General features: G+C 31.3%; 1 protein-coding gene across 2 annotated transcripts; it reads left to right on the top strand.

The window, feature by feature from the left end:
• Positions 1-240: 240 nt before the first annotated feature.
• On the top strand, positions 241-20811 carry LOC143080149 (uncharacterized). Of its 2 annotated transcripts, XM_076255878.1 has the most exons (11): positions 241-325; positions 569-586; positions 4764-5099; positions 10784-10804; positions 13912-14022; positions 15299-15415; positions 15914-16003; positions 16990-17061; positions 18224-18259; positions 18988-19060; positions 20471-20811. In XM_076255878.1, exons 1-11 carry the CDS (start codon positions 283-285, stop codon positions 20520-20522), a joined length of 969 nt encoding a protein of 322 aa, XP_076111993.1. In that variant the 5' UTR covers positions 241-282; the 3' UTR covers positions 20523-20811. The 2 variants fall into 2 exon arrangements, with proteins under 2 accessions (XP_076111993.1, XP_076111998.1); XM_076255883.1 differs by lacking the exon at positions 569-586.
• The last annotated feature ends 1336 nt before the right edge of the window (positions 20812-22147 follow it).

Below are 22147 nucleotides of genomic sequence, written 5' to 3' on the forward strand. Positions count from 1 at the left end.
TGACATTTAGTTCTCTTGTTGTGAGTACTCAATTAGACATTGAGGTCATTGAAGTATAACTTTGTATACTAATGTGTTATATATCTATCATATGAACATAAGCTGATGATGTATGATTGTCAAGGAGACAACTACCGACAGTATGATATACATTAGCACTCAATATTGAGCATGTAAAATAGTGTATGCCGTTAAACTTAAATAATTATCATTTGAAATATTGTATCATTTCAGAATATTAATCAAATACGGAAATCACTGAAATACAGTAATAGAAGTATAATGAGAGACGCTTCTTTATTTTTAGCTGCTATGATTATTTCAGGTATGTATATGTAATATTCAAAATTGTCAATAATGATCATTTCCAAGATAAAGTGGTGAAAATATCTTGGTTTCCAAAAAAAGTGTTTTGATACCATCGCTAACATTTTTAACAATAAAAATCGTGGTTACCCTTCTATCGATAAGTATTGTATCATTTCAGAATAGTAATCAAATACGGAAATCACTGAAATACATTTCAGTAATAGAAGTATAATGAGAGACGCTTCTTTTTTTTTTTTAGCTGATATGATTATTTCAGGTATGTATATGTAATATTCAAAATTGTCAATAATGATCATTTCCAAGATAAAGTGGTGAAAATATCTTGGTTTCCAAAAAAAGTGTTTTTGATACCATCGCTAACATTTTTAACAATAAAAATCGTGGTTACCTTTCTATCGATAAGTAGCATGACTTACATGTCCCCGTCTTTCCACCAACAATACGGTAAGGTCCGCGTTTAATGGTCGCACATTTTCCTTAAAACTTTAAACTGATATAACTTGAAAAACAAACAGTATTATTTATTTACTCACATGAAACAATCCGGGATGCGGTATTCAGTACGTAGGTGAAACTAGACGATATTTACCTAAAAGCACTCAAGAACATCTGTATCGTTTTAAAAGACCCAATAAATTCAAAAGTTTCATTTATCAACACCTTAAAAAGCACAATCATCCTATTAAATATTTAGCAGTTCAACCTTTGGAAGTAGTAAAAAAGAAGCCTGGTGAATCTCATTTTAAGTTTGTACGATCACGGAAAATAATTGAATTACATTGGATTAAAAAGTTACAGACAGTCTACCCTCTCGGTCTTAATGATAATATCATGGGAATTGGCAATATATCAAATACCGATTCTGTTAACATTTTGGATATAGTTCTAAAACTGTTCGAAAAACCGTTCTCATTGTCGTAGACAAAATCGCAATCAATGTAAATTTCGGACTATTCATACCAATATTTCGGACCTAATTTCTATTTAAAAAAAACAACGGCAGACATTATCTGTTAACAAAGCTCTGTTCATTACCGATTAATAAGTTAAATAAAATTTTAAAGGATTGCAACACAATTTCATATAGCAGTCCTAAGTATGAAATCGTTCAAATTATAACGGCATATTATTATTCTAAACTGTTTCCCAAAATTGATCGCCCTGAAGATCATAAAAAACATTTTTATTAAAATAAAGTATGTCAATAAAGGTTTTGATTTTGTAAATATTGCCCGTATTTTTAACGACCATTCTGTTAAAGAACAAATTCCTAGATATTTTAATAATACTGAGCTCCCTCTTATTTGTTATATTTACAAGAAATCTGCCCGGAAATCTGTTTTTAATTATAGCCAATTGTGTAAAGATGTTAATATCAGTGAAAATACACCTACTTCATGTAATTGCAGTAATTCCGAATACATTTATGGACCCATTTCCCGTGTTATAACAGCAGATCTTAACATCGCTCAAGACCAAGAGTTCCTCAGTAAAGGACCTTAATACCGTCCCCCGTCAACTATTAATTGAAATGAGTGTCGTAATATCATCCACGACTCACTCAGTACTTACTGTTTGAAATGGATAAAACGGGAAAAAGCTGACAAAAAATCTTTGGACTCTTGTTTTAATTCAGTAATGAACATAGTTGATATACGTATTCAACATTTTAAAGAACATTTTACTCTTAACAATAACCACAATAAACATATTTCGCGTATCAAACATAAACTAAAAGAACTAGCCAAGGAATTTGTTTTTGTCCCCGCCGATAAAGCTGCTAATAATATTATAATTGTTTGACATAAATTTTACATTGAGGTTTCTACAAAAAAAAAATCACCAATTCACCAACATTCCAACTGACTCTATTAACAGAAAACGACATATGTAACAAACATAAACTTTTAGCTACCGCTTTACAAGCAGAATCAAAAACAATGAAAGTCCCAACTATGTATTGGCTTCCGAAGCTACACAAAACACCTTACAAATATAGATTTATTTCGTCTTCAAGCCATTGTTCCACTACTAAATTATATATTCTTCTTACCAGTACACTTGGTTAAATCAAAAACCTGATAATAAATTGTTCAAATTAGGCCTTCGAAAATAGTGGAATTAATTACTTTTGGAGTGTTAAAAACTCGTTGGAAGTACTTGATAAATTGCATGCTTATATTGGTGATTTTGAATCTGTTCAAAGTTTTGATTGTTCTACCCTCTATACCACATTGCCTCACATTCTCATTAAGAAAAAATTCACACACCTAATTAATTGGGCATTTATAAAGTCAGAATGTGAATATATATGTTCAAACTCTTTTAGGTCATTTTTTTAGTAGCAATAAACAAAACAACTATGTCAATTGGACATGCTTTGATACTATATCTGCCCTTGAATTTTCACTAGATAACATTTTTGTTCGCTTTGGAGATTCCGTATATCGTCAGGTTATCGGAATTCCAATGGGGAATAACTGTGCACCCCTTATTGCGGACCTGTTTTTGTATTGCTATGAGTTACAATTTATGACAAAAATCACCAAAGACCCATCGAAACAACATCTGATACACAAATTTTATAATACTTTTAGATATTTGGATGATATTTTGGCTTTCAATAATGACGACTTCAGTATGTATACTAAAGAAATTTATCCTGTTGAACTTACTTAAAATAAAGCTAATACTAACAATGACCACTGCCCTTTCCTCGATCTTGATATCTATATCATTAACGGAAAGCTTAATACTAAAATTTATGATAAAAGAGATGATTTCTCATTTCCTATCGTTAATTATCCATTTTTAGATGGTGACGTTTCCTTGTCACCATCTTACGGTGTTTATATATCTCAACTTGTACGATTCGCTCGTTTATGTAACAATGTTTTAGATTTGAACGAGAGAAATTTATGTATTACTGAAAAATATTACACCAGGGTTTTGGATATCACAAACTAGTCAAAACATTTACTAAATTTTATCATCGGTATAAGGACATCATTCGTAAATATAGCTCAACACGCAGACTTCTTATACGTTCATGTATTTCACATCCGATATTTTATGGAAATATTCTTTATAAAGCACAAAAATGTCAGTATTTACCTCAGAAGCTAACAAAACCTTTAAATAGACTTATTAAGAAGAGACATAGTTACGATACTGTTGTCAGGTCATTAAAGATTGCATATTTTGGCGTTAATATTGATTCACTTATAGGGTCTTTGCATCGGAACTAAACACATTTATTTAAAAACCAATTGTTGGCATGACACGGGTTATGTTCTTCTCATATATGTTATGATGGTATGATACTAAACCCCTCACGGGAAGGATTGTGCCTGATATTCATATGATGAAGACATAATCTTTCAATCAGTTTAATTGAAGTCTGGAGCTGGCATGTCAGTTAACTGCTAGTAGTCTGATGTTATTTATGTATTATTGTCATTTTGTTTATTTTCTTTGGTTACATCTTCTGACAGAAGACTCGGACTTCTCTTGAACTGAATTTTAATGTGCGTATTGTTATGCGTTTACTTTTCTGCATTGGCTAGAGGTATAGGGGAAGAGTTGAGATCTCATAAACATGTTTAACCCCGCCGCATTTTTGCGCCTGTCCCAAGTCAGGAGCCTCTGGCCTTTGTTAGTCTTGTATTATTTTTAATTTTAGTTTCTTATGTAAACTTTGGAGTTTAGTATGGCGTTCATTATCACTGAACTAGTATATATATTTGTTTAGGGGCCAGCTGAAGGACGCCTCCGGGTGCGGGAATTTCTCGCTGCATTGAAGACCTATGGGCGACCTTCTGCTGTTGTCTTCTCTATGGTCGGGGTGTTGTCTCTTTGACACATTCCCCATTTCCATTCTCTCCTAACTTTTGGCTTCGGAAAGCTCTTTGCAAGAAGAGATCATGTAGGGAAATTTTTCAACTGATAGTGGGTAAACTCATTATATATGATATATTCATTCAAAACAAAAATGACTGTGGTAAATTTTCATTGGCATGATACTTGTGTCTCAAAAATATATTTGAAGAGAAGGTAAGTATTTCGTTGATATAGATCGAAAGCCGATTGGTCATTTGATCTATTTGTTCATCGTTCAATTTATATGATTGTACCATGGTCCTTAGATTAAGTGGAATGTCATTTTTCAACACTTTTAAGATTTCTATCTTGTAATAAACCTATATAATTTTTTACAAAATGAATAATACGTCTATAAAACTCCCTTAATTCCCTTCCCGACTTTTAACGACAAGAATTAATAGTTTTCTTGTCGTGGCTCGGGTGTTCTCTCTGTGATTTGTGGCTTCCTATATCAATCATAAATGACCGGCAATGTGTAATCATCGTGATTGAAAGTTGCGTTAAACACACATACAAAAAAAATTAATCAAACAATGTTCGCTTTTTTGTAGGTATATTTTCATTTGAAGACCGAGATTGTATGTGTTTGACATGGAAGTTGAAAAATCGTAGTCTGGTTTTGACTTGTAAAATACCAAATCTTAAATTGCCAGTTGATCTGTTTGATCCCTGGAATAATGAACAAGGTTATTGTTTGTCTCCAATACCAACTATAAACTGTCATCCCCACTTCAAGAATGTCAGCATTTATCAAAATATAGATACAAATGAAACTGTTTTTATTATCACTGGAAATATTGACCAGCGTTTGAATGGAAACTGGACGTGTAGACACGGAAACCGTGTTGAATCAAGAACTGTGGAAGTAACATTGTCAGAATTAACAGGTAGTTTAAATCTTAAAAGCAAACAAGAAAATCATGCAATTTAAAACTCCATGAATTCAGTAGGATAACTTGCAATTTCCTGTGTACTAACATTTTAAAATTTTCCCATAATTTTAATTAAAAATTAAGAGAACCGTTGTAAATATTTGTGTCTTTCTCAATAATATTCATTTTTATGAATGACAACTCAAACTCAATTTTTGAAACTTATATATTGTATTAAGATATTTGAAAATATCAGAAGTCACATCATTCATGCAATTAAAAAAAAAATACTTTATTGGGTGGACATTCATTGATTAGTAGTTTAGTCACTCGTCCGGTAAATTTTCTTTCTAAATGTAAAAGTTCGTGTCATAACCGTTTGTGTCGTATTTGCATTGCATTGGAATCAAATCCCGTAAAGAATTACATCTGGTATTCATTCAAAATGGAAATAACACTTGTGCATTTGTTTCGAGTACCTTGTTTTCAACAACGCCAATTAAACTTTTCTGTTAAAGATTTATCGGATGAAGAAAAGATGATTTTTATACTCAATCAATCAACACCATCACAAGTAAATAGATTAGGGTCCTACATAAAATAGTCAGTAGAACTGACACCATAGAACATAGTACTATTTACTGTAATCAAATGATTGTGTGTATATATGTGTCTTACATATAATTTCAGTTATAGTGTCTCCTCATTACGACCGCGAACAATTTCGTCGTCGTCCGCGTCGTCCAGGGACATTTGGTTTCCTGACAATTTAGTATAAGTGAAAAGAAATCTATGAAATTGAAACACAAGGTTTATAACCACAAAAGGAAGGTTAGGATTGATATAGGGGGTTATGGTCCCAACAGTTTTATAATTAGGGTCCCATAAAGGGCCCAAATAAGCATTTATCTAGTTTCTAGACAACAACCTGTGGAACAGTGTATGAATCTCTCTGAAATTATACCACAAGTTTCCATACCACAAAGGGATGGTTAGGATTGACTTTAGGGGTTATGGCTCAAACTATTTATGAAGGTGGGAAACATGGGTTTCCTGGTAAATGGACAATTTTAAACAATATAAAGGAAGTAATCCAAACACATTTAATGTACAATGTTGTGTATAATTAGATCACCTCCTGTACGCTGCTTTTAAATTATGTATAAAGAAATGTTGTATTTTTCTGGGGTGATTAGTTGTCGAATATTGTGTCCATTTCATCAGGGTTGAACATTTGCGGTCTTTTCTAGCTGCGCTCAGCGAAGCATTTTATTTTGTATTTTTCACAAACTTATTGTTTAGTTTGTACACTAGAGAGATTTAGACGGCTGTATGTACTGACTTAAATAAAGCTTATACTGACAATGAACACTGTCCTCTCTTGTATATTTATATCTATATCTTTAAAGTAGTGTTGTCAACGGTTAACCGGTTAATCGGTTAACCGTTCGAACGACCGAATACCGAATACCAAAAACGCTAACCGGTTAACCGGACTTTTTTGATAGATTTGATATAAATTTGTATTGAAATCATTAAATAGTTATAGGTTTTATTTAAAAATTGTCGTTGTGGTAATTAATTTGACAAATCAAATGTCCAGTAAATTGATTGCTATTGTTAATCCTAATAACATAAAATTAATTAGTAAGAACTTGTCTCTCAGCTCGGGGCATGATCTTAAAGACACATAATTAGATTACATGTTTTTTTTAACAGTAACTCTAAATCAGTAATGCGATTAAATTTTACGACTTACTTCATTATTTCGTTTCTGATCTAATGATATTATAACGGGGCTTTCTTGTGTGTGTCTGTGTTTTATACTACAAGTCATTATTTCGGGAATATGAATCCGGGAACGATAACTCCATCTTGCCCGTTAATATAGGGAACTAGCTATTGTATATATGCCACCATAAAGTCACTTTTAGAATTGAACTAAGTCTCCTTAATGTTCACATGTTTAATCTTATTTATAAAAGTACATGTATATATAATATATATTTGATGGTTCACAATTATAACTTCCAATACAAAACGTTACTAAATTCCAGCTCTATAAAACAACTTGTTACTTCAAGCTACTACTCCAATATATCTGACCAATACATAAAGTTTTTCACAAGATCCAGCTATAAACACATGTTCTTAATTTATGTAAGCAAAGGCATTGATTAATGGTCTTAGATTATTTGGATAAACTTGTAAATGCTATTGCAGTTCAACTGTGCAACTAAATTAAATGTATCGTATAAAGTGTCACATTAAACAAGATGAAAGATCATTAAACTGATAAAGAACAGTTTTTTGACCATCAAATCTTAGATGGAATTGATTACGCCACAATATGTTTTATGATATATGTAAATATTGTATTGTGTATATTAATGGTGAGACGTTAATAAACTATCTATCTATCTATCTCTATCTATCTATTTAATATTGTGTAAACCTACATCTAAATGTGCAAACTCCGTCGTGAAGGGCTTAGTCTTACTTAAAAACGAAATGCTAACTCAAAAATGTAAAATGAAAACCAATGTGAATGTACATAATGTATACGTGATAGTACGAGTAACATGCAAACAAAGTACAGAAACAGGCCGTACAGTGACCTATAGTTGTCAATATCTGTGTCATTTTGATCTCTTGTGGAGAATTGTCTCATTGGCAATCATACCACGTCTTCTTTTTTGTTTTATAATTAATCATTTAAATTGAAACACCCCACATCATTCTCGGTGTAAACAAGTGAAAAGGAAATTATTATCAGTTTCAGACATATTCAATTCTACGAGATCAAGAAGTTTTTTTGTTTTTTTTTTAATCTGAAGCTGGTATACACGCTATAATTGATACGGTGTAGTTGATTATTAAAAGTCAAACTTCGCCAGGAACTCACACAGACAAGCCTTAAAATGCCAAAGGACAAACTTCAATTCTAAAAGCGTAAATGACTTGGATGAAAGGTTTTCAAATTGACACTTATACCACATCTTTTATCTATGTGTAGGGTACTATTGATAAGGGCTTTCAAGCACCAATTCAAACTACCGGTTAATCGGTTAATCGGTCGAACGATTATCCGAGTAACCGGTTACTCAAAAGTGTACGATTTGACAACACTACTTTAAAGGGAAGCTCAATACCAAAAAAAAAATGATAAAAGAGACGATTTTTTCTTTTCCTATTGTGAATTATTCATTTTTATTTGGTGACTTACCTTGTCACCATCTTATAGTGTTTTAAATCTCAACTTCTTTGATTTGCTCGTTTATGTAAAAACGTATTTGATTTAAGGAAATAATCACAATTATTCTAAACAAGTTGTTGGCATCATACAGGTTATGTTCTTCTCATATATTTTATGGTGGTATAGTTATCAAATGTACCAGGATTATAATTTCGTACGCCAGACGCGTGTTTCGTCTACATAAGACTCATCAGTGACGCTCATATCAAAATAGTTAAAAAGCCACACAAATACAAAGTTGAAGAGCATTGAGGATATGATATGATACTAGATTCCTACCGGGAGGGATTGTGCTTGATTTTCATATGATGAAGACATACTCTTTCAATCAGTTTAATTGAGGTCTGGATCTGGCATGTCAGTAACTGCTAGTAGTCCTTTTGATAACCTATGTATTACTGTCATTTTGCTATGTTTTTTTTATTAGCTCTTCTGACATCGAACTAGGACTTCTTTCAACCTGAGGGTTACTGTGGGTATTGCTGTTTGTTTGTTTTTTATTCATTGACTAGAGGTATATGGGAGGATTGAGATATTATTAATCATGTTCAACCCCGTCGCATGTTTTGTGCTTGTCCCAAGTCAGGAGCCTCTGGCCTTTGTTAGTTTTGTATGAACTTCGTTTTTAGTTTATTTACATTATTTTTGGAGTTAAGTATGACGATCATTTTCATTGAATTAGTAAACGTTTACGTTAGAAGCCGCCTCCGGGTGCAGGATTTTGTCGCTGTGTTGAATACCAATTTGTTAACTTTGAATGGTGTCTGCTCTTTGGTCTATGACACATTCCCATTTTGATTCTCAATTTGACTATTGATCAGAGTTGACAATAGATATCTGAATTAAATTGCAAAATACAAAAACGTATTGAAATCCAAAAATGAATACATACCTTAACTCTTAAAAAATTATATGATTTAAAGGAGACAAAAAATAAATAAACATCTGTCAAAGGTCAATTGTGTCTGAGGCAATTTAAACTTTTGTTATTTATTTTCATTTATCTTTAAATCAACGTAGCATTTAATTTCCAATCATTATACTTTATAAATCATGTTTATGCATGGGAATTGGTAAAAAAAAAACCATGACCGTCATGGCCAAAAATAATATATTTGGGTAAAATGCAGTTTTTGGCTCATATTTGAAAGACAAAAGCATTTAGAGCAAATCTGACATGGGTAAAAAGTGTTCATTAGGTGAAGTTCAATGAGTCCTGAAATTGTCAGATGAATCTATCATTGGGTTGCTGCCACTTAATTGGTAATTTTAAGGAAATTTTTGGTTATTATCTCGAATATTATTAATGATAAAGATAAACAGTAAACAGCAAAAATGTTCAGCAAAGTCAGACCTGCAAATAAATTTTGTATGACAAAAATTGTAAATTGACCCCTTAAGGAGATATTGCCCTTAAAAGACCATTTTTCCCAATTTTTTCATGAAGTTTGCTTACTTTAAAAAATATTCTCATTTGAAAGTGCTGAATTAGTTTTAGCCAAACTTGGGTTGAATGAGGTTCAAAGTATCTAGTATATATTTTATATTTTGCTAAAATGGAACATAGAGTAAAAATGCATTTTTATTGCTTTTGAAGAAAACATGAGCCAAAGAACATTCAACTGGAATTTTTAAGGCACCGATTAATGTATATTGAAAAGCAAACATAATCATTGATGACAGATTTAGCAAAAAAAAAAAAAAGGTGAGCGATTCACGCTCTTGTGAGCCTCTTGTTTTATGATCCAGACAAAATATTCCATTCTGAGTTTATTTTGTAGATGTTTCATTTACTAAATGGTAACTAAAATAGGTAACCTTTTAGAATAAGTGTATATAAAGCATTTATAAGTAAACCCTTATCGTATCTGAATTGTCGGGCTCGGTTTAAAACATCACTGTAATGATATTTTTGAAATGTACCAGACTTTGCACATAGTTTCTTTTATGATAATAGTATGACTTTCGCAAGTCAGCACAGTAAATTTACTCCAAAGATAGCAATCACCTTGGATATTACTCAAATTTAAACTTAAAAATTGTTTTCGTTGATTTGAAGAATTTCTTGTAGAAATATTCGTTGAACCTCTTTTATAAATGTAATTTCCTATAAAAACATGATTAACCAATTGTTTTGTGGATTTTTATATTGTGTTCGATTGTTTTCAATAAAATTATTAACTTCATAGACTCGAACCTCCAATCAAGCAAATGGTACAATAATGGTTAAATATTTATTTTATAGCCTAATTGGACAGCATCTTCTGATTAAGGATACGTTTAACAATCAAACGATTGGATCATGAAATATAACAAGAAAATGCAAATACAGTAATTCAAAAATTTCAACGAATAGTAATACATGCATGACTATAGATGAATCATTCAAATTTTCAAACAATATGTACATATATACTTATATGAAAAAAAACATTTTTTTCAGAAAAAAAGACGATTATGCAATGTAAGTATTTGAAGTTTTAGAACGTTCTATTATTCTTTCGTTTGAGCAGATCAGATGCTACATTAAAATTTACGGAGAAAACTAGTTAAACACAGATAATCAAAGACAATAAAATGATTTACCATATCAAATATCTTATTTTAGCTGCTTGATACGTATATAAGAGTCAAGACATTTATTGCTTTGTTAGGAGTTGTTAGTGATGGGGGAAGCGGTATGTGGCGTTAGACATTTTAAGCCCAAAATGCGCGTAAACGTAATGCACCCGATAAAACGAAACATAAAATCAAATTTACCGATGCCAAAAGAAACTCAATGCACATATTTATATTTTTATATGGAAAGACTACACCACTATCGCATTACGTTTGCGAGCATTTGAGGATTAAAATGTCTTACGTTTGCGCGCAGCTTTTGATTACATTTGGACGCATTTATTTCACAGGTAAACCCAATTTAAAAAAAAGGTAGTATAAATATTAAATGATATATATAAATGACTATAATTTGTGGATTTTCATAATATATATTACTACAAAAGATTAAACTCAAATCATAAATTGTTTACATTGAATTCTAAGACAGAATATAAAGTGATCATTGATAAATCCCGTTAAAGCCTAAGGCATACATGTAACTTCATTTTGAATATTTCAGAGTTAATAGTTATAGTGTTTCAATGAATAGTGATCGCTTTTGAATTAGTAAATAATTTATGTTAGTTTGTAAAGTTGTTTCAAGGCACACATATGGAGTATCGTTTTTCTTCAAGAAATTAGGGAAAATTATCAGTATACGATGGATTAACTTTCCGTATTGTTAGAATATAATAAAACGGAATTATCCTGCTTGAAATCCTAGTTCCACCTCCTCGTTGGTGAGAAGGGGGGCTTAGACTAACGAAGAGGGTACTTGTAATTGAATAAATCAATCGATACATTAAAACAATATACCTGTATTTACCGAAGTTTGGATGAGTTTACGTGTAAAATAAATGTAATAAAAATCTGCGAAAAGTAATGATTTTTGCGCGCAATTGTAATGGTAATGCGCGCAAACGTAATGCACCAAATTTATCTCTAGTTTTTGATTGCCTGATGTTATCCTCTTTTTTTCTATACAAAAATAAGGTGGTAAGGTAATTGCCAACCAGAGATCATAAGACAAGTATGGAAACAATTTTAGGACACTGGTTGTCATTCAACAATGAGCAAAAAAATACCATATATATAAATATAAATTTGCGAAAGCAAATTTACAGATTTAACATTGTTGGGTTGATGTTTAGACGAGTTATATAAATATATATATATATATATAATTGATAGCGCTTTCGAAAGAGCAAACAGAACTAGTTGCCAAGAACTTCTAGAGTACAAAGATCAGAATAAAGCAGCTAACAGAACACCCCTTGTACTCACTTACCATCCTGATTTTTAAAATGTGTCATCCATTGTTCAGAAGCATTGGAAAATTATAGAAAATGATTTAAATCTAAAAAAAAAAGTATTTTCATCACCACCAGTCATGGCCTTCAGAAAACCTAAAAACATCCGTGACAAATTAGTGACATCTGTATTAGCAAAGCAGCCTACTCCATCTCCCGGTAGCTACACAAACAATGTGGCCAAAGGAATTGTTTGTGTTGTAAAGCTGCCAATACAAGCAGTTCTTTCATCAGCTCCGTTACTAAACAAAATGATACCATCTACTCTAATTCCAACTGTAAAACAGAGAACTCAATTTACATATTAACATGTGACACTTGTGGCATTCAGTATGTGGGAGAAACAATGGACAAATCAGGCGCGGATCCAGAGGGGGGGTTCCGGGGGTTGGAACCCCCCCTTTTTTTGGACGATCAATGCATTTGAATGGGGACATGTAATTGGAACCCCCCCTTTGTCCTGGGTTAGGAACCCCCCCTTTTTAAAATGGCTGGATCCGCCCCTGCAAATTTAATATTCGGCCCAATAACCATCGTTCATCGTACAAAACCAACTAAAATTGTCCTCTCACAAGACATCTTCGTTGAACGAAACATCCTTTTGATAATGTTACTTTCCAAATCATAGAAGTCAACACCGAGTGGGACACCACGGCGAGAAGGAGAAGAAAAAACTTTTGGATCCTCTAACTCCACACTTTAGAACCTGATGGTCTAAACAAAAAAGACGAGAAAAAATACAAGAAAGATAAAGAATAATTTTATACAAAGCATCGTCCTTTTTATCCCGTAATATTGGCCAGTGGACGTTGCTAACTTCAACTACCAATTATGTATTTTCAAGGCAGCTAAATCCAAGTGCAACATATACATTGAGATGCAAAATTTTCTTATTTTCAAGACAGCTAAATTGAAGTGCAACATATACATTGAGCTGCAAAAGTTTCTTATCATCTAAATCCGATTTCACCTGGATAGATGCACGCTTGATAAAGCTAGTTGGTCTAGCGAAATATTGCGTTTATTTTCTACATTTTGTAAATATTGTAAACATTTTTATATTTACATACTAAATAGTGTGTTAGAATTACATTGTTAGGCAATCTATAATTTTATTTGTGCAATTGAATTAATCTCTGTACTGATTAATCAACACTCCCATAGATTTGTATGTCATGTGCTGCTATTTATAGGCACTTATACATATATATATCTATACATATAACATAAGCACATTACAGACAAATTTGAATTAAATCAAAGTCAAAATACAAAGTATAGTACGTATATTTTTCAAATTATAATTCGTACAAAGTAAAAACATAAATCATAATCGGGGCATTTCAAATTCATATTATGTTTTTTTTTTCACATATGATACCTTGTTAATCACAATGTTAATTTTTAACTTTTAGTGAAACTAATGTATTCAATTTTTAATATCACTGCTTAATGTAAAAATATGTCCTTAAAAGTAACGTTGTGACATGAATCTTCCAAAGAACCAAACTAATGAGTGTAATTTATTTTCTAGATGAAATGGTCAATGGCTTTTAACTTCGTTGTTTTGTTTTTTAAACATATTTTCTTTCTATCTACATATAGATCATTTGTATTTGTACATGTATTCTTATAATGTTTAATATCGTTAATTTTTCAGATTGCTGGTCATTACTTTTGGTGTGGACAATTACTGGATTTGTGCTATTTTACATTCTAACGCAACTATTTATTTATACTCTTTTTTCTCCATGCATGAGATCATGTTCAGGTAATGCCAATTCATACAATAGGCTACTAGTAATCGTACATTTAACTTCCTCGTAATATAGTTAAATATAAGAGTATTTGCTATAAAAATATTGATATATGCGGTATAACATATTTTCCGTTAACAGTAACTAGTACTCAATCATAAAAGATGCAGTTAAATAAATGAAGTGAAGACATCTGTGCACATTTTAGTGATTCAAGCAGAGCACATTATCTTCCTTGAACATGCTAATAATTTTCTATCGGATAAAACAACTAACTACTTTTTTGTCACTCCAAATGCACTTATCATAGATACCAGAATTAAAACTTTGTATATCAAAATGTTAAAAGGCTAAATAAAGAACAAAGTAGAAGAGATTTAAAAATCCACAAATTCCGAAAGGTTTTGAACACTTGTTTGTTTGTTTATTTTTTTTAAATGTTTGCATCTTTCACATTGTAAATTTCAAATTGTATGGCTTATCTTAAATAGTCAGGGATATTATCATTTAAGATGTAAGAATGAGTCTTGAGATGTATAAACATAATTTTATGAAATGAAAGAAAATTGTGTCTTTCTATGTTGTTAACCACCATCCTCTACTTTTGAAAATGCCTGCAGCAAGCCAGGAATATGACAGTTGTTGTCCATTCGTTTGATGTTATTTGTCATTTGATTTTGCCATTTGATTAGGGACTTTCCGTTTTGAATTTTCCTTGGAGTTCAGTATTTTTGTAATTTTACTTTTTATATATATTTTATATTATTCATTTAAAAACGATACACAAGTTTGATATCCAATTACTCATAACAATCTATACAAAATAGAACAATTGGGCAATTATTTATCTTCGTACAAAGTCTCCAATTACATTATATATAGACACTACATTGCTTGTATGTTTTCTTTTGTTAACTAGTATATATTGATTTATGTCTTTCAAGTATTGTCCATTGTGCAAATCGGCATAACGCAGACCTAAATGTGTAAAAACTATATTTATTATTTTTTTCTTCTGTAAGTGGGAAATAGAACAAATGGAATTTACGTTTTATTACTCGTGCAATTTTTATTGTTTCAGAATCATATTAAATTGCTCGTAATCAAAATTAAGAACACGTTCCAACATTGGTCAATCACCAATGGTTTACGTACTTGTAGTTATCAATAGTTGCTAAAAGCAAGTAGAATGCTGTTTACTACTGTAAAAATAAACGAGCTGTGAAAATAACCAAGCTTATAATTGAAAGTATTATTTTGTAGTATCAATCTTTACACTTTTTTAAATAGAAAATTCATGCTTAGCGAAACTCGGTGAAAATATCTCACAGGGACGAAAATATCTGCTTGAAAGAATTTCAAACCACTGTACACATGAAGAAGATAAGAGAGATTTTTCCAGAAAAGGTAATTCGTAATTGTTCTTTAGTAACTGTCAAGTTACAATGAATAAAACAGTATGATGCATTGGAGTTCTAACCATTATGGTGTTCGTTCACTAGTATTTAGTATAGTAACAACTTTATACTATAGCAACTTCTATTGGAAATTTTTTTCCACAAAAGCATACACATTTGAAGATTTTCAATTGAAGTTTGATAGTTCTCATTAGTATTTATCATTTGAAACAAATCAAGAAATAATTAATCAGTCAACTGTACTCGTTGCAATTCACATAATGCCGTTGGTTAAAGAGGCTCGGTTTTCCTTTTTGGATTTCACCTCTTTTTTTTATGGAAACATTTTGCTGAATCTTGTTCGGTATTGTTTTATTTTACTTTTAATGTTCTGCAATCCGATTGAAATTTATATCTATATCAACTCGCGAGCTCTTCAAAATCAGAGATCGATTTTATAATGTTCCATGTTGTATTTATCCTAAGGTATAATCATATTGCTTTTCAGTAATTAAAGGAATGATCTTGTGTTTATTGTTGGTGCTTATGGTTGGAATTCCGGTAATTGTCGGTTTAAGCGAAAAGGGCATGTGTTCAGGTATGAATATTTAATGAAAGTAAACTTAAGTCAATATTTACATGTATATAGAATGAAATTCAAAACAGTGTAGCTGTGGCCATTGATTGACACATTAAATTCACCCATTGACTGGGACAATTTAGGTGAACGTTTGTATGTAACGATCACTGCTCACTATGTACATTTTAAAGACACTTAAACTATGGGGTCACCAAAGGTTCTCAACACCTAAATAAAGTAATTCGAAAAATTAATCAGAAATAACACGATGTTTTGATTTACATCAATTATATAAATCAAAACATAAAGGTTATTCCTGATTAATTTTTCAAATTATTTTTTAAAGGCGTTAAGAACCTTTGGTGACCCCACAGTTTAAATGTCCATCGTAGGTACATTCTGTACGTCATGAACAGTGGTCATTACAAACAAACGTTCACCTCAATTGTCCCAGTCAATGGATGAATTTAATGTGTCAATCAATGGTCACAGCTACACTGTTTTGAATTTCATTCTATAAAAATCATAATTTATGCTTGCTAGTTCTTTACGTTTCATTAAAAAGTTATGAATTCCAATTGAAGCGTCGCAAATTGTAAAGATTTTTGGTTCTTTATTATTCTCTTTAGTTTATGTTATATTTTACATGTGTTACCAAAGAAAACAAAGTTGTGTTCCACCAGCTATGGATCTTCACACTAACATTGAAAGAAGAAAACACTTAGTTTATAGTGTATGCATGTTATCGATGTTATACAACAATAATAACAAGAGAGATTGAGGGAATTTTATATAAGTATCAGCTCTATTTTCTTATTATACTGCTCACTGACATATAAGTCATACGTTTCTAATCACAAATTACTTTCTTTCGTCAAGAAAAGACTGTTTTCCTTTTGTAGAGAAAATGTCTAACATTAGCGTATTTGTGTTCCTTTTGGTGTGGACTGCTGTCTCAATGGGAATTATTTTTGTCATGTTACAAATAGTGTATTTGTTTTCAGGACATCTTAGTTTTATACCTGTTGGATTTTTGTTTGGTTTTATAGTCCGAATGTTACGAATGAACGAACGAGGTTTGTTAACTTAATTTTAATAAAAAGAATATTGCTGTAGACGAATATATATATGAGTATCTTACTTTCGTAGTGGGATAAAAATACAAATACTCTTTTAAATGAAATTTTAACTCAGACAATTGATAGAAATTAAGTAATGGTGCATCTTCCTAAATGCATAAAGGAGGAGCGAAAGATACCAGAGTGACAATAAACTGACTTTCATGGCTTTAAAAGCAAAAGAAAGACAGAAAAATAATAGTACACAAGACACAACATAGAATACTCAAGACTAAACAACATGAATCCCACCAAAACTAAGAGTGATTTTATGTGCTCCGTAAGGGTAAACAGATCCTGCTCCACATATGGTACCCGTCGTGTTGCTCGTGTTATCACAAACCCGGTAAATAGTCTAACTCGGTAGGTCACATTAGTGAAAAGGGGTCAGGAACGTAGTTAAGACATAAGGAACATATCCGATATTATCTGTGCAACGGATATTCCATAGCGGTCAACCAACTCGTGGTAGCGTCCGTAAAATTTACGATTGGATGATTTTAACTTCATAATTTGGAACTCTTGGTTAAATAGCATCATTGTGAGCAGCTACCCTCTATCAAGGAAATCATAATATGAAATACAAGCCCGGGAATATAGTTTCAATTGGGAGATATATACTTCGTATGCGGGCACTGCTAAATTGTTGTTACATAGAAATGGAAAGTTCACAATAGGGAAGCTGAAATCATCCCTTTGGTCGTAAAGTTTGTTTTCGACTGAGCCTCATTGAAATATCTAGATGTAAGTCAAGATATGAGGCAAACTTAACTGTATCTGTTGTACCCTTTATCCCTAGTTCGATTATAGGGATTTCTTATACAGGGTTAAGTGCTTTCCAGTATAACAGAAAGTTAACGCTGTATTAGGTTTTCGATCTTCAAATTGTCTGCTTTCGAGTCACACTAAAGATTTTTTTGTCAAAATGCGCTTCTATTGCAGTAAAATTGGTACTGTTTGATATTTTTAATCGCTATTCCTATAATCATAATAACCATATCTTCTTTTAAACACGAAAAATGCTACAAAAAAGTTATAAACATATCTTACTATCTTATTTTGATTTCATTTTAAAAATGCAATAAGTACATATAACACTCAAGATATATTGTAATTGCAGGCACTGAAGGAGAACAAAATATAATAAAGGAATGTTGTAAGTTTCTACATTTTTTTTTATCTTCTTAATAATTATATTGAGGGCGTAAATCGAATGTTTATAAAAACCACCATGCCAATTGCACATTGAGCAGGCTTGAGAAATATACATAAAAAAACTTTTTGTGAATATTTACGTGATGTTCAAATAACTGACTTATCAATTTTTCACTGCTTTGCAGAGAAGACAAACAACTCCAAGGTACACACGTGTCCTATATGGGGTTTTTAATTATAGTATGTGCGCGTAGAGAAACATTTTCATTTCATGATTCATTGGTCATATATACATAATTAATTTTCACATCTGTCCTTTGGGTTCAATAGGTTTCTGACTCTTGCAATTATACCACATCTCCATATTTCATATATATATATCTGTAATAACCCGAAAAATCTATGTCTGGAAATTTTTATTCATTTCACTTCATCTGAAAAAAGTAAAAATAAAAAAATAAAATGTGGGAATTACTCCAAATAATCGAAAGGCAACATCCAATTGAAAACTTTACCAACTATAAGTACATAAAGAAAAACAATACATTCAAAAGTGGTATACACTTAAAGATTCATATAAATAACTCTGCAACTTTTGACTCTTTTTCTAAAAGTAAAAAAAAAAATATCCCCGAAAATTCTTTTTAAACAAACACGAAAGTGTTAATACTTATGAGGATCAGTTGAATGACCATTACAAACATTGCAATAGTATTTTTGATTTTACAGTCTCGTTTAAATGTCAGAAAGAACAAGGAGGTGACACATCGGAGGCGGTTATCCCCATACAAAGTGAAGAAAGGTACGATAAATCCTATACATATTTAATTATGATTTTAAAAGTTTCAATGTCTTTAAAACGTTTTGAAAAAATACTTATGTTCCGGAACGTTACGTGTTTTAGTAAAGTATGTTTTATTTGTGTCTGGTAAAATCACGACAATGTATTATCATGATACGGTCATTATTTGTTTATGTTTCTTTTGTTTTTGTTTTGTCGTTATACCATACTGTTATATCCCATGAATGAAATTATCACTTATATAATTTCGTGCATTGGACGCGTTTATATAGATTTTCCATCATGAGGAACGCTCAAAACCCCCAAAAATATTATTAAGTGATAACATATATCCAGAATATCGGGCCTCATAATAAACTACTGAACACTTTTACTTTTGGAATCATTTTAAATTATTACAATTTCCGACACCAGAAATTATTTTTCTAACTTTTTGTTACATTTATTTTCTAACAACAAAAATAAACACCACTATTATGTACTGCTCTATTATATTATGTATCGGATATACAAATTGTTTAGTTTTATATTTAAGTTCCTATAAAAATAGGGCAGGATTTGACTAAACCACAGGACATAATTTTAGTTAAGCCTTCCTATGATTTTTGAGGGTTTTATTTTGCGACCAAAACATAGTTTAAATCTTATGGCAAAAATGATGCAATGCATCAACTGGAGTTAAAATAGATAATATACAATTATGGACCGTAGAAAAGGTGAATATCTAAAATTGTCAACACGAAAAGGTTTTTCAATGAATAGAATAGAAATATATTTGTAGGGTTGACAATTTTGGATATTCACCTCTTCTAGTTATAAGGAGCCACAATTGTTTTATCATCACGAACACACAATGGATGGGACAAATGAACCATTGAAGAAGATCTTACCTTACATGAAGTAAAAAACACAAGTTAACGATTATAAATTCTTTTGTGTCTTAGAATTTATCCAATCTAATTAAAAACCGATCTCTCATCGCTCTTGTTTTATGATATGTCGCGTGGGAGTGTGAATTTCCAAGTCTTGTTTCCTCTTCTCTCGATGATGAACCTACCTGTAGCGGGGACGTTGCTATTTTATTTACTTGCGTATGTGACGACATTTTTATTGGAGAGGTATAAAAAACTCGTGTACAAAAGGTTATATGCCGTATTCGCCGCCGGTGAATAATCGCTATTATCTATTATTCACCGGTATTCACCGGTAGGTGTGATTTTTTGTAGGGTTGTTCGTTTTTCTGTGCATTTCAAAAAAAAGTGAATTAACCGAATTATTCCATTTCAGGTGATAATTATATAACGTGTAACCCAATAGAATGTTTATAGTATATGTTAGGTATAATAACATCCATTCTTTATTTTTGCTACTGTTATAATCACTTGAATAATTAATTCAATATCGTTTTAGAATTATTTTAAAGGCTGATTCTGATTCTGATGCTGAAACTGTGATTGTTTAGATGCTAACTATATAACAGAGACAAAAAGTTGTGCATTCCGAACGTATATATACTAAAAGAGGAAATACGAGAAGTATAATGAATTGATTATTTCTGCACCGACTAGTTTTGAGTTTTAGACGTCTGTCACTCAAGGAAGACATACTGCAGCTATACTACGGAGTATTAAACATGGAACCTGAAGTAAACGTTTACAATACTAGCATAGTCCGTGAGTCGAATTCGAGTGGAATGTTATCTTGGCATTTGGTCTTTATGCTATTTGAGGTGTTGAAGAATTGAGAATATTTTCGTTAATATTGCAATCAGTTGCAGTAAATTCCTTTTTTTTTTATATTTTCGTAATATTTCTATCAAATACATGTTAACGATAATTTACTTTTAATATCCCACCTTCAACTTGTAATTGGAGGCTTTCGAACATCAACAAGACAATTTAACTCGGAATAAAAAAAATATTTATTTTTCAAGTTCAAATACAGTTAAGTAAGAAGCAAAATTACAAAAGGAAAGTAATAAACAGATAAAAAAAAATAGCATTATTGAAATAATCTCATTATTAAATAATTATGGAGATATTCTTAATTCTTTGATTAACAAACTGAGGAGGCCAATAAAGAAGACCCAAAGGAGTGCATGGGATGAATTTCGAATAGTCCACGATAGAATTTAGAAAAGCAGATATATGAACATCTTAATATTATGATTGGACAAGTATAGTAAACACATTTATAAGGAAAAAGGTGTAGAGATATTTCGGAGGGATTTATTGTCACAGTGATACTTTTATGATTGCAGGAATGTTACTTTTTCTTTGAATGACATGAATATTATATAACATCTACTTTGTCTCACGAAAAACGTCATTCAAAGTTATGAAATAAATTTCATGTTTGTGTTTGTATAAGTGCCATAAATCAAGAATAAAATTTAATTTAAAAACAAAGCAGTTTTTGATTAAGAGATTTTATTGTAGTTTTGACATGGGGTAAGTATCAAAATCGTGATTATTTTTTCCCGAGCGTCAGTGACGGCTAAAATAACACGAATATAATGCGTACCCATATTAAAACTACAATTGAGTATAGCTTGCATCAATTACTTCGATTGTGATTAGGACAATAAATATAAAAAAGAAGATGTGGTATGATTGCCAATGAGACAACTATCCACAAAAGACCAAAATGACACAGACATTAACAACTATAGGTCACCGTACGGCCTTCAACAATGAAGGTTATTTCTATGTCCGATAGGTATAAGTGCATAGCATTTATGTAGGTTTTTCCACGAACCTCCCTCTTTTGTTTGTAAACAAGCAAACGAATGGCAATGTGATTTGTACAGGGAGGAGTTTTGAACAGTAAGCATGAACAGTTGTCGTATCTAGGTCCAATATGTCAATTTCGATTTGCAAAACAAAACAGTCATATTAAACGAATTAGTAACAACATGTGCATCATTTAACAGTTTTGAAGTGTTTTAAGCTATTGAAATATATCAAATGCATGTCAATTTAATAAAATTCATTATTCTGCAGTAGTCAATGTTATATTTGTTATTATCGTGGGACTTTGTCTGATGCTTGGTCCGTTTCTGTGTGTATTACATGGTAGTGTTGTTTC

The sequence above is a fragment of the Mytilus galloprovincialis genome, chromosome 1 (genome assembly GCF_965363235.1).
Source record: "Mytilus galloprovincialis chromosome 1, xbMytGall1.hap1.1, whole genome shotgun sequence".
Lineage (NCBI taxonomy): Eukaryota > Metazoa > Mollusca > Bivalvia > Mytilida > Mytilidae > Mytilus > Mytilus galloprovincialis.

Coding starts and splice junctions, on each gene's coding strand:
- LOC143080149 (XM_076255878.1), top strand. CDS start 283: ATGAGAGACGCTTCTTTATTTTTAGCTGCTATGATTATTTCAG. Junction 15,416..15,913: donor GAGAGATTTTTCCAGAAAAG/GTAATTCGTAAT, acceptor ATTGCTTTTCAG/TAATTAAAGGAATGATCTTG. Junction 18,260..18,987: donor AAATATAATAAAGGAATGTT/GTAAGTTTCTAC, acceptor TTGATTTTACAG/TCTCGTTTAAATGTCAGAAA.